Source organism: Plectrocnemia conspersa, unplaced genomic scaffold, assembly GCF_051122295.1.
Source record: "Plectrocnemia conspersa isolate PC_06_02 unplaced genomic scaffold, ASM5112229v1 ptg000008l, whole genome shotgun sequence".
Classification (NCBI taxonomy): Eukaryota; Metazoa; Arthropoda; class Insecta; order Trichoptera; family Polycentropodidae; genus Plectrocnemia; species Plectrocnemia conspersa.
The window spans coordinates 7347577-7361375 of NW_028277172.1; the positions used below are offsets into that span (position 1 = coordinate 7347577).

The window sequence follows — 13799 nt, forward strand, 5'->3', positions numbered from 1 at the left end:
TTGATTATTAGAGAAAAATGAATCGGTGGCGCGTTCGCATTCGCATTGGCCTTTTTGTCAATGGCAACACTGAGAGACCGGTGGTGCGCGATGGGGGCGCGTCTCCGACTCGCCGAGTGACGGCTCGTCGAAAAACGGAAACCTTCGGCCCCCTGCGCCCCCGGCCATGTTGCAAAAGCCGGGGAGCAAGGAGCACAAGGCGATGGGGGGCGTGCGCCAGCCCACCAGGAAGGAGCTCGACGAGCAGCGGCGCCGCCAAGAAGAAGAGGCCGCTGCGCACGTAAGTAGCCCCGACCCCTCCCCTCTCCCCTAAACATGCTTTCCGACACTGCCACATCCCGATAGATGAAAAATTTGATCAGCCTTATTTAGCCCTCCGTTGGAGCCTAAGAATTCATTGATTCTTTTTTGACGAAAGTGTGGTTACCGTAGAACATACAATTGTCCTTTTTTTAACCTCTTCTCCCTGTCCTGCTGTCGGATCTGCAATCGTTTTAACGTAAGCTAGATGGTTATTATGACGCTTCTTTCCCTCCTCTTACATATTATAGCACATGTGCATAAGTGTGTACCTTTTTTGTTATTACTTGCATCCTGTCACCATCTGTCAGCCTTCATACGCACACTAGTCAATCCCTAACTTATCTTAAAAATCACCAAAAGTTTTAAGTAGGTCAGTGGCTCCTAACTCTTTTTTAAACACAAATTTATTTTTTATTTTGATACTGATTTTACCATTGTGAATACAAAATTGTTTTCTGAGAAAACAATACGAAGAAGCATATTGATCTGCAATATGACTAAATTGTTTATATATCTGCGTTTCTTGCTTTCTAAAAAAAATCTCTAATTTTGGTGCTTAGAGCCTTTAAGATTATTATCTAAATATCACTATACACATTACATAATTTAATGATATATATCTATGAAGCAAATATCCTACAATCAGTGGACAATTTAAATAATAATGATGATGACTTCATCACAATTATTTAAATTGTCTACTTTTCGTTTTAGATTTAGAATGATTATCACTAGAATAGGCAAATTTAACCACTTAACTGCCAGTACGAAATATTTGATTTAGCGCTCCAGGCCAGCGACTTTAGAAAATAAAAATTTCATAAAAATTAGTTTGACCTATATAATTTATAGTGTAAAGATGTTCTAATATGTCCTTGCATATGTTTGTATAACATAGGTTGCAGGTTGTCGCAGAACAATGAATATTTTTTTTAAATTAAATTTTATTTTATTCTTAGTAAATAATATGTCATTTAAATCGGTTGTTTTTCAGTGTTGTCTCAATTAATATATTCATGAAACACATGTGGCATGAATAACGAGTTTAAAGGATGTTTTACGTAAATAAAATAATATATTGTTGCACGAAATGAAGCCGCTTATGAAATTCACCCATAAATTATACATGGACAGCTTTTTTTTACACGGTATTATGAGAAATACATCTCAAAATATGATTCGCAGCCTGTATTGAATTTATTTTAAAATAATACCGAAAAACAGATCCATTAGAATTTTTAGAAATTATTGGGTTAAACAATAATTTTTACATCTTGAAAAAATCTTTATTTTCAACGAAAAAACATCGCGACTCACCGATGAGATGATGATGTTTAAAGAGTATACGGAATCCTTTCCAACAATATGTCATTAATATTATTGTATTAAACACTTTTTTTGGAGATTTTTTCACAATGAAATAAAAAAAAAATTAAAAAATTAACACAAATTAAAATAAGACACGGAATAGTTTCACTTTTCAGTGCACAAAATAAAGTCTAAAACACATTGACGGTAATAAAAATGTCAATCACTGACACAAACAAATAGCAATTGCAAATTTTTTAGGTTGATGCATAAGTAACGTCGTATTTTTTTAAAAAAACAATCAATTACATAATTTCCATTACTGTTAATGACGGTCTCCCATCTTTCTGTCAACTTTTTAATCCCATTTGAATAAAAACTTTCAAGTTTCGATGCAAAGAACGAATCTAGTGCTGTTTTTACCTCATCTAGGAGCTAAGTCAGGAGAATAAGGTGGATGCTTTAAAACAACACAATTGAGCTCCTTTAATTTATGCTGTGTCATCATTGCAGAATGAGGCCGCGCATTGTCATGATGAAAGGCGACACCCTTGCGATTGCTAAGTTCAGGTCGTTTTTTTACAAGTGCTGAGTTTAATTTTTGCAGCTATTCACAATATCTATCAGCATTAATTGTTTGGTTAGGTTGCAATAACTCGTAATAAATAATGCCCTTCGTATCCCACCAAACACAAAGCATTATTTTTTTAATGATGTTCTGCCTTTGGAGTGGTTGATGGAACTTGTCCTGGCTTGTCAGTGTCGCTTCCTAGTTTGATTGTTATAGACAACCAATTTTTTATCCCCAGTCACTAGTCGATGCAAAAAAGGTTCATGCTTTTGTCTCGCATACAAAGAAACACATGTGGCAACTCGGTCCAGCAGGTTTGCGTGTGACAAGTTGTGCGGGACCCAAACGTCGTATTTGGAAACCATTCCAATGCGATTCAGATGCCTCACCACCGTAGATTGCTTTATACCCATCTTCGTTGCGATGTCCATGGTATTTTGACGGAGATCAGTTTCAAGTATGACATTCAAAACATCATTATCAGTGGTTGAAGGGCGCCCTACTCTTTCTTCATCAGCTGTTGATGAATTCCCAGATCTGGATTTAGCAAACCATCGTTGACTGTTTCGAACATCGATAGCACCTCTGCCGTACACATCACATATGTTTTTAGTTGCCAATGTTGCATTATGGCCTTTATCGAATTCAAAAAGTAAAAAATGTCGAATATGGACTCTTTTCTCTGACATTTTAAAAAATCACAAGGGCTCTATAACTCAACCACTGAGGATAGACTAAAAACATGTTAGAAGAAACCCTCCTTTATATAATACAAATACAACATTAAGCACAGATATTAAAACAGTTGGTTAAAAAAAATATATGACAGTCAATGTAAAAATACAACGTTACTTATGCATCAGTCTAATAGATTTAAATTTTGCTACCAATTAAACCTGCTTTATCATAATAAATGGGTCCTCACTGTTTTGATTCATGTAGAAACAGTATTTTTTTATGAGACATCGTTCTTAAAAATTTTATTTACAGCACTGCAAAATATTCACAGAAAAACATAAATTGAAATGGTACTCCTGAGACGCCATCCAAGTTGTACTAACCCAATATTTTGGGGCAATAGTCACACATAATATAACATCTGACGTTATAAATACAGCCAATTCTCACACATTGAGATACAAATTTTATATGAAATGATATTATATGTGTGCTGGAATCTCATCTTTAAAATAATTTCAATCATACGTTACTATCAAATTCTCAGATATTCTGAGGTTGACACAAGGCCAGACATCAGCGAGCATGATGTCATCAGGCATTGGGGATACCATTTGCTTCGAGCGAACTAAAGAATCTAACATTTGTATGATTTCCGTATCTTAAAACGTCTCGTAATATGAAGAAATCTTAAATTTAATAAAATCATTGCTTTATGGATGATGTATAAATCTTCATTAGTATAATGTTTTTAAATAAATACATTTATGAAAAAAAAAAATATACCAAAAAATTCTAGTTTATTTGTATGTTAATGAAAAAACATTTTAAAACCGTTTATTTGATTTTATCATTGATGTGACTTTAGTGAGTCACCTGTTATTTCTCTTCACGCGTCAGTATCTCTAAAAATATATAAAATACTTGGTTTACTGATAAATGAAGCTAGTACAATATTTTTTAATAAAAATGTAAAGAATATGTTATTAATGTTTGTTGACTTCTTTTAAAAAATTAATTTGTTTAAAAAAATCAACAAGTGACTCGCTGGCGGTGAGTTGCCGGCGTTTAAGTGATTAAAACAATTTTCTGTTAAATTGTGTTTTTTTATAATACAATAATAATAAAATTGAACAATAGAAGTAATGATTCATTATACTTAATTTCACCTTTTCTAGATTGTTTTAAATTCTGAGAAATAAAAGAAAATACACATTAAAATAATTCTAAAATAAATTTTTAAACGCAAAGGAAAAAAACACCTAATAGGCCATATGAAAAATATGCACATATGCGACTCATGGTGTAGCTGGTTAACCATTTGAGTGCCACTCATTTTTTTCATATTATGTCATAATTGCCAGTAATTTCTTAATTAAAAAGTGAGATGTAAAAAAAATCAAAAACTTTTTTAAAAAATAATATATGGATTTCAATAATAAAATAACAAAGTTGAACTATAAATTTTACATCTTTTCTTTATATATTACAATTTTTTTCTATTACTTCTTAGACATTCGTACAAGACTGCATCTGCAAACATTTTTTGTAAATAAAAATATAATATTTTCGTCATAGTATAAAGTTTATTTTACCTATTCTTCACATTTATGCTGTCCTACACATATTCCGTGTACACCTTTCTTACATACGACACAAATTAGGTTTGATCTTTTTATAGGTCCTCCATTTTGAGAACTGCATACAGTACATCTTCAAATTTGTAAAAAAAATTGTTGTACAAATTTGGGTGAGATAATAAAAATTGATTCGCATACCGATTTGTCTCCGTAACCATCAATGTCCATAAACTGGTTGTAAAAAAGAGATTATAATAATCTATTGTATGTGCATCAGCCGATGGCGCGTGTTTTATACCGGGCGATTCAAGAAATAAAAAGGTTGGCTGATGATATGTATCAAAATTCTCCTGAACCTCGTTGAACTCGAAAGTTGTATTTGTGTCCATTTCTTCGCTTTCGATCAGATTAAAAACTCTGGGTTTGTTTCGAGTTGTAACAATGGAACTATCATCAGTTTCATATTCCAGAATATTATCAGCACTACTCGCAAAATCGCACAGCGAATCGCCTTCATTTTCAAATTTTTCGGTCGTTGAAATCATACGTCTTTCAAGAGCTATGAAAAACGTATATTTTAATTATTTATTTTCATCGTTGTAGATTAAAATTAAAGTTTAAGGTAATATATCAGTAGCTAAATATATTTCTTACCTAAAACACGAGCGGCGCACGGGAACTGTTGATGAATAATGACGTAATATGTCGAAACATGTGTTCTCTCAACGCAAGCGCGATCGCGCTCCTGGCAATTTTGACATGCGCACCAAGGAGCGCGGTCGCGCTCCTTGGCACTCAAATGGTTAAACTCCCTTTTCCAGATACAAAAGTTGCTCGTTCGGTATGGTAATTTATATATTGTATATGTCATAAATTTGGGAGCCTGCTTGTCTCCATGAGAATCTTGCTGATTAAATTCCGTAATAATTTTGAAACTTATGTGATTTTATTTTTATGCAAGAGAATAAAAATTGATTCCATCCAAAATAATTCAAGGTTGAACATCCCTGCTGCATTATGAACTAGTGTGTGTAATATAAGTGTTGATCTTTGAGTTCGTTTCAATTTATATATTCCTTCACTGATTTCTATTTGTACACAAATAAAGTTTATAGTAACTAATTATAATTTTTCTCTGAAGGTATTCCAAGAATTCGTCGAGACGTTTCACGAAGCACCCGGCAGCTCTTTCAAGACTTGGGTGAAGGCAGGAACTTACGATGCCGGCGCCAGAAGTAAATTAATCGCATTAATCTTTGTCGTATGTAATCTGAGTCAGCTCTCATAAAATTTGTACAACTTTTCAGAGGAAGACACTACTGAGAAGGGTAAATTATATAAACCCCAAGTGCGGTCGGCGGAAGGTCTCGATAAAGCGTCAACAGTCGATCGTGTGCAAGAATATGCACGCATGCTCAGCTCGAAACCCGATCAAAAACCTTTGAAAAAGAAAGACAAAGATAAAAGAAAGAGTAACTTGGAGTCTTTCAAAGAAGAGTTGAGACAGTGAGTCTGAATTATTGGCAACCCGCGATCCTTTGTAGCAATTGTCCTTTTATACGATAATGAAACAGCTAACATATTCTTAAATATATTGAAAATATGTGTATTTCGATTTTATACCTGTCACCGCCGCGCTTGCACACATCGTGTTAACACTCGAGTGACATGTCTTTTTTTCGCCGCATGAAATATGATTTACTTATTTTAAATTAAGATGAATTAAATAACAAAAAAATATTAAATGGTTTGACTTGTATTGGTACACATGTTCAAATTATTTTATCATTGGTTTTTAATCTGTGGGTCACATAAGATCAATGTTATAATCATTAAATTTGCTTTATTTCTAGTTTAAAAGTATTTACAAAGAAACTGAATATATTGAAATTCATTATAAAAATGCTGGATTTGAAGATTTGTTGACATAATGTTATTGTACAAAAAATGATGCATTGCACACTGGGTTCTGAAAAAAATTAAGGATTTTTAAATTTAAATAAACAGTTCATTTTTTGGTACTTTCCAGTTTTGGGGGGGTCAAATTTATTCTAAAAAATGTTTATTGATTTGATTTTTCATTTTATTTATTTATACACAAATTTATTTTAATTGAAAATGAACGTATTCAAACTGCCTAGTACTGAAACAGAAGCTGTACAATTCCTGCAAGAACCTGTTTAAAATTTAAAACGTATTTATGTAGCAAAGCGTTATTTTTCGTTAGAACAGTGAACACTCCATGAATAACTTCATCGAATCTACTTTAAAAATGTTATTTATAATTGTATACAAATAAATAAAAACTAAAAACAAATGAATAAATATTTTTTAGAATAAATTTGAACCCAAGAATAGAAAAGTACCAAAAAGTTCACTTAAAACAAACTTTTGTACATTTTTAAAAAAAAATATTTTCAAAACATATTAACCATTTGTTTGGTCTGGGTTTGAACAGCAAATGGACGTTTCGCAACTGTTAAAATTATGCATGTAAAAATCAGTGTATTTCAACTAATCCTCAAAACCAGCATTTTTTAATTCAAAAGTTATATTTTTTTGTTATAATTCTTACATAAAGTTCTCCATCCATCGGTCGGTCGAGTGTTATGATTAAGTGCAGTGGTGGCCAATATAAAATCGACCAGTACTGTATATTTCTTCACTTCGAGTAGATAGTTTTGTACATGTTCGATTTATTATTATAGAATTCAAGAAGAGCGAGAAGAAAGACACAAGTACAAAGGCGCACTAAGAGGGACCACCGTTCTCGAGAGCATCAGTAAAGTGGAATCGGTTATCAAAGATGAAATGGTCGATCCCATTGATTATAGCGATCCAAATACTACTAATCTGTATTTGGGCAATTTGAATCCTAAGGTGAGTTGGAATTTATTTCATATAAAAATATTATTTTTTGTCATAACGTATTATTTTAAAATGAAGGTGACGACATCACAATTGATGGAAATATTCGGAAGGTATGGTCCGTTGGCGAGCATCAAGATCATGTGGCCTCGTTCCGAAGAGCAGGTGGCGCGAGGTCGGAACTGCGGCTTTGTTGCTTATATGTCTAGAAGGGACGGCGAAAGGGCCCTTCGCAGCCTTAATGGTATTTTTTGCTATTCATATATTTATTTGTTTTTCGTTGAACTTTCTTAAGTCGTTCTAATATTATAGGTAAAGAGGTTATGCAATACGAAATGAAAATCGGTTGGGGCAAAGCGGTGGTGATACCACCGCACCCAATTTACATACCGCCCACCATGCAACAGCCCCTAGCTCCGCCGCCGCCTTCAGGTCTTCCGTTTAACGCCCAACCGCCGGCGCACCTTTTCAATAAGGTATTTTCCCATCAACCCAATTGTATGAAATTTGTTTTTCGGTCGGTTTATTGTTTTCGTTTGCAAAACGCCCTGTCCATTCGGTAAGTTTGAGTTGTAACGATAGCGACGATTGACTTCGGAAGAATCCCGTACGGAACGTGAAGTGATAAAGTGAGTGGTGTCTTTTTCTCAACGATACGACAACTGTGTCTGTGCTGCGATATCTGTGATATATTTATATACATACATATATACATAATATTATATTATGTATATATTAAATATATACATAATGTGATATTATGTATATATTTATACATTTTATATGAATAAAATTAAATGAAAATTATTAACGCTTTTATGTATTTGGTGCTGCATACATTATATTTTCTTTTAATATCACACATTTAATGAATCGTTTTAGAAGTTAAAACACAACTATTTTTAAACGATAACAATCATAGTTGAATAGAATATGCATATTTTTTAATAACTACCGTGCGTCTATGTAAAAAGAACACATGTAAATTTAAGTCGCTGCCTTATAGATATCCCGCCTCAGGCCCGCAGAAAACCTTCTTGCTGATAATGAAGAGAAACGAGAGCTCGACAAGGTATAGTACTATCATGTAAAGAAATTAAAATTTACGTAAATTCAATCTTCACACGCAAGTAATGCGATTGTATTATTTTTTGCATAGACAAAGATCTATTCTTATTTAAATTACACGATAATGTCAGACGTCTCGCCAGTTTTTGAATTTTGTTAATAAGGTAACATTAAGTATAAGTAGCATTTCTCTATAACTCATAGGAAAATTGCTAATTTATGTGGCTATGAATCATAAAAGATATTTTCAATATGTTATCTATAGCATCTTATTTAAATTTCATTCTCATCTGATTGAGATTAAATACATTTGGAAAAAACAGTTTTTTTATCACATCTGTTTTGATAAAATTATAATATTTTATTCATTTTTCTCAAAGATATATTAGATGTTTGCCGATTGACTTAAATCAATGATACATTTTGGTGCGGGTGCGGATTCCTCAATGTACTCTGCAGTGACTGTTTTATTAATGGGCAGAGTATCAGTCGATGGGGCACAGGCAATATAATTTATCTGATCTAAATACTTTTATTTACTCTAGCTTTTAAGTAATATAATTTAAGCCCGATTCATACGAAAAATGCAAAAATTGGCGAAACCACCCCAATAGATTTGACGTAATACTAAATTTTAGAGATATTTTAAGATCGATAAAAATATTATTTGAATGTCTACATCAATGGATGTAAAAGAGTTTCTCAAATTGTCGTTTATATAATTTATTTTTATTATTAATATTATGATATTATTGATTTTTTTGTGTTAATTATTATTAATCATTGATTTGTGATGTTGGATTGGGTGCTGTGACCTGACCTACAGATTTTGACGCAGTCCGTTGTCAAGGTGGTTATACCGACTGAAAGGTAATTTAAAAATCCAACTTTCATTTTCTCCCCTCCCCCACTCCAGATATTATTATTTCGTTTTAAAACATCCCATCCCGAGTCCCGTCAAAGGCTATACTTATGACGCTCGTGTCATCCGAGTGAGTATGAATTCTATACGTATGCGTATAAGTGTATATATTTAATCTGTGTACGTGTTTTACTTTTTATTATTAAACGTTGTATGTAGAGCTACTTTGATGATTATACATCGAATGGTAGAATTTGTAATACGGGAAGGACCGATGTTTGAAGCTATGATCATGAACAAGGAGATTGACAATCCGGCGTTCAAGTAAGTTGATTTTATATTAAGTACTGGAACGTATACAACGAATATATTATGACGTATGGATCGTTTTAAGGTTCCTGTTCGAGAACAAGAGTCCAGCGCACGTGTATTATAGATGGAAGCTATTCTCTCTATTGCAAGGAGATAATCAGAAGCAATGGAATACGAAAGACTTCAGGATGTTTAAAGGTAATTTATTGCTTATATTCTATTTTTTGATATGATTTTTAATTATATATTTTATTAATTAGGCGGTTCCGTTTGGAGACCTCCAGCTATTAACGTATATACGCAAGGAATGCCAGAGGAGCTGATAGTCGAAGAAGAAATCAAAGACACTAAAGGCAGTTTGAGTAAAACGTATGCATCTTAACCGTTTCATTGTGTAGTCAAATTATTAATTATATATACAAAAAAAATTATAGGCAACGAGAGAGATTAGAGGATTTAATTCGGCACTTAACTCCTGAGCGATCAAAAGTCGGCGAGGCTATGGTCTTCTGTATGGAGCATGCAGAAGCTGCAGAGGAAATAGCCGAATGCATCGCCGAATCGCTCAGCATAATAACGACGGCGATCCCTAAAAAGATCGCCAGATTATATCTAATCTCGGACATACTTCATAATTGCGGAATCAAACTGACGAACTCCAGTTATTATAGAAAAGCGTTAGAATTTATTTTTTATTAACATTTTATCAGAACATTATAATAAAATCATTCCGAACTTACAGATTTGAGAATCGTTTGGTAGCAATATTGCTGGATTTATACGCCGCCAGACAGAAACTAGAGAGCAGATTGCAATCTGAAGGTTTCAGGGTTAGAGTGAATCAAGTTTTGTTGGCATGGGAAGATTGGGCTATATACCCCAAGGACTTTATAAATAAATTGCATAAAGCCTTCAGCGGAATCGAGATTAAGGTGCTGATTGTTGCTTGTGTTTTAATTGAATTGTCGTAATTGATGTTATATTTACTGTGTTTTTTTTTTTAGGACGATGAACTATCTCAGTTTCAAGATTGCGATGACGATAACGATGGCGACGGGGATGATAATGATCTGGATGGCGAAGAAGGTGGACCTTTAGATGGAGCCGCTTTACTCAAAGCAGCTCAAGGGTTGAAGCGTCACGAGAGGAGTTCGCCGACTCGACCAATCATAACGGCGTCGGCTCATGTGCATGACGATATAGATGGAATTCCAAGTAAGATATTTTTAAGACAGCCTACTTTAAATGACAAACCGACGGGTCTGGTAGTTTACACCCGTTACATTCTAATGTTTAACGATAGTTGGTGAAGTGTTAACACATTAAGATCATTACTTCAATCAACTGCATTTCATTACTGTCTTGATTAATAATAGAACTACCAACCTTGCTGTTTAGACCAGTGCTCCGCAACCTTTTCATGATAAAAATGCTATTTTTTAAATTCATCCATCCTCAAATTTTATAAAAAAAATATAGGAATGTAAACATTTAAAAAAAAGTATTTAAATTTTAATAAATATTTTATTAAAATTAAAAAACAATTGAAATATGTTAGCTATTAACATGAATTTTTAATGAATAAAAAACGGTACTTGTTAATTAGCATGGCGCAATGCTCAAAAACCACCAGTTTTACTTCCACTGCGTAATCTGTGACGCTACTCCATGGTGTTTTACGGTTCTCAATTATTCGTCGTTTTCAACTGTTCGAATATTGAATAAAAAATGGATGGAAGTATACATTCGTAATTTTTTCTCGGTTTTTACCGATATTATTTTAATTAACCAATTAATGCAAAAAGTGACTATATGTAAAATATATTTGCTTAATAATAATTATTTTAATTAATTATTAGTTACTTTCATAATCGTTAAAAAGTATGCATAATACAATGCTATTCGAATTATTGATCAGTGAGGGGGTAAAATAGTGACGTCATTTAGGGGGGCAGGTGGAAGCATTTGCCCCCCCTTTGAATTTACCAAAAAAAATGCTTGTCATTTAATTAAATACTATGAACTTTAATGCAATCGAAATATTTGAAAATCCTTTTTACTGCGATTCAATTTTTCATATTAATTATATTATTGGAAGCAAAATTTAGTAAAAATAAAAACCATCGAACCCTGTTAAAAAATATCATTTATATTTCCATTTATTCTTATTCTTCTTCCTTATTGTTTCCCTATAATACTTTAATTATTCTCTAGGTAAGGTGGTTTTTCCTCTTCGTAACCTATCAAGTCTCTTTATTTCAACCATACTCTGTTGTCGAAATATTAGTAATGATTCCTTTCCAAAAGACACTGGGCATTTTTTCATCACCACATTACCATATAATCAGGATTCTAAACTGTATATTAAAAGAAACTGATTATTGTATTTTATATTTGTTTAGTGGACGATGATATAGACGGAATGCCACTGATCGAAGACAATAGACGTAATTCATCTTCGAAACCCATCACAGTGACTCCTGGTTTTGTGCCATCGCGTTGGGAATCGGTGGAGCCGGATCAAGTTGAAGCGGGTGCTATTACTTCTCAGCGATGGAATCATCTACCAGCTCCATCTCCGACGCGTTTAACACCACCGCATCTAACCAATTCGCCCCCATCGCCTGAAAATAACGATTCTAGGTTTGTAGCTATTTTAATATGCAGCTCTTACAACTCAAAGGATGAGTTCATGTATTTTTATATTTATAGCGAGGTGTCCGATGAGCGTAGATTACTATTACGGAACGTGGAATTGAAAGCTATGCAATATCAAGACGAGTTGGAAGGTGGACAAAGACCTTTGAAGACGGGATGGAGTGTTCTTCAACAAGTGCAGCATTACCGAAGAAAACTCATCAAGAAGGTGTGTAATTTTTATAGGCTTGTATTTTTCGGGTCAGAATTTTAATACAGTTATGGTCAGAATTTATATTACATGAGTAAGAATTTATATTATTAATACCTTCGCATTCTGCATACAATTAAATAGATTCGTTGAGAGCTATTCATGGGGTGTTCACTGTTCTGACTATAGATATTTTATAAAATATTTCTAAATTAAATAATTTATTGCATATTTATAATGTTATAATATTTTTTTAAATTCACATGATCGTCCTATATTTTTATTCTGACCCCGAATAATATAATTACGGTCAAGCTGTTAATAAAATTCTGAATAATTAATTTGTGGCCGTTTTTATATTATATATCTGTTTTTTAATGATGATTTTAAATAATGTAAATTATTTTAGGCTGAAAAGGAAGCTAAAGATAAAGACGAATCAGTAACAGATTCACCCATTAACAAAGGAGTAGAGAAGAAGTTCTCTAAAGATAAGGATCGAGACAGTCGAGGTGCAAGAAGCGGTTCGTCGGACGATGATTATGCTTCGAAAAGGTCGAAACGCTCGAGAGAAGCGTCTCTATCTCCGCCATCGAAGAAAGGAAGGCATAGGTGATTTTCTCATATCTTAATTTGTGCTTTTCTCAATTCTTACTCATTGTTTTATAAATCAGGACTAGATCGCCGATTCGTAACAAATCCACCCGATACGGCAGTAAACGATCTCCATCTCCGAGGAGCAATCGAGGCTCTTCACCACCGTCTCCGCCTCACATTTCGTCGAGACACTCAGACTCGCGGAAGCATAAACATAAGCACAAATATTAGATTCTTAGATTAACCTAAAAGGGCGCTTTATTTTATTTTAAAAAAAGTTTTTTTTTATTATTTTACTCATAGTATTCAACCCGCATGATTGTTGAAATGTCACATTCATCTTTTGGTTCTTATAGCGCAATATATAGTTTTCATTATTTTTATAGCATGTCTTTTTTTTATAAAACTCTTAGAATCATAGTAGATTTTAAAATCGATATTTAAAACGTGTATCAGTTAATTAAACTTGTATATGTATATATAAAATTAATAACATTCGACAATTTAGATCGTAATTTTTTAATGCATTTTGTCGATTTGTAAATACTTAAATAACAATAAATTTATTGTTTATTAATCGCGCTCTTTGTATTTTAAGTTCATATGTTATTCTATCAATCCTTATGTCAAAATGTTTGACTTATTGTAAACTATTTTATAGGTAGATACAGAAATGTATGTAAAATAGCCAAATCATCGTTGAGCAAAAGAAAAACTCATTTTACCGAATCTTTTGGGCTTAATATCTAAACATTGATGCAGCAATTAGCAAAGAGTTAAGCATAAACGTTCATCTGATGACAA

General features: G+C 33.0%; 1 protein-coding gene across 1 annotated transcript; it reads left to right on the top strand.

The window, feature by feature from the left end:
- The first annotated feature begins 68 nt into the window (after positions 1 to 68).
- Positions 69 to 13572, top strand: LOC148232856 (U2 snRNP-associated SURP motif-containing protein). The gene is made up of 18 exons (XM_088191058.1): positions 69 to 280; positions 5582 to 5675; positions 5748 to 5946; positions 7149 to 7320; positions 7387 to 7552; positions 7621 to 7784; positions 8315 to 8380; positions 9203 to 9246; positions 9458 to 9562; positions 9633 to 9748; positions 9811 to 9919; positions 9985 to 10227; positions 10293 to 10482; positions 10555 to 10765; positions 11953 to 12193; positions 12263 to 12416; positions 12808 to 13010; positions 13073 to 13572. The coding sequence occupies exons 1-18, from the start codon at positions 167 to 169 to the stop codon at positions 13224 to 13226; spliced, it is 2745 nt and encodes a 914-aa protein (XP_088047184.1). The 5' UTR covers positions 69 to 166; the 3' UTR covers positions 13227 to 13572.
- The last annotated feature ends 227 nt before the right edge of the window (positions 13573 to 13799 follow it).

What these genes read in the sequence shown, in the direction of transcription:
- LOC148232856 (XM_088191058.1), top strand. Translation starts at nt 167, where the DNA reads ATGTTGCAAAAGCCGGGGAGCAAGGAGCACAAGGCGATGGGGGGCGTG. An exon ending in CCTGAAAATAACGATTCTAG is followed by an intron (nt 12,194 to 12,262) that starts GTTTGTAGCTAT and finishes TTATATTTATAG; the next exon opens with CGAGGTGTCCGATGAGCGTA. An exon ending in TCGAAGAAAGGAAGGCATAG is followed by an intron (nt 13,011 to 13,072) that starts GTGATTTTCTCA and finishes TTTATAAATCAG; the next exon opens with GACTAGATCGCCGATTCGTA.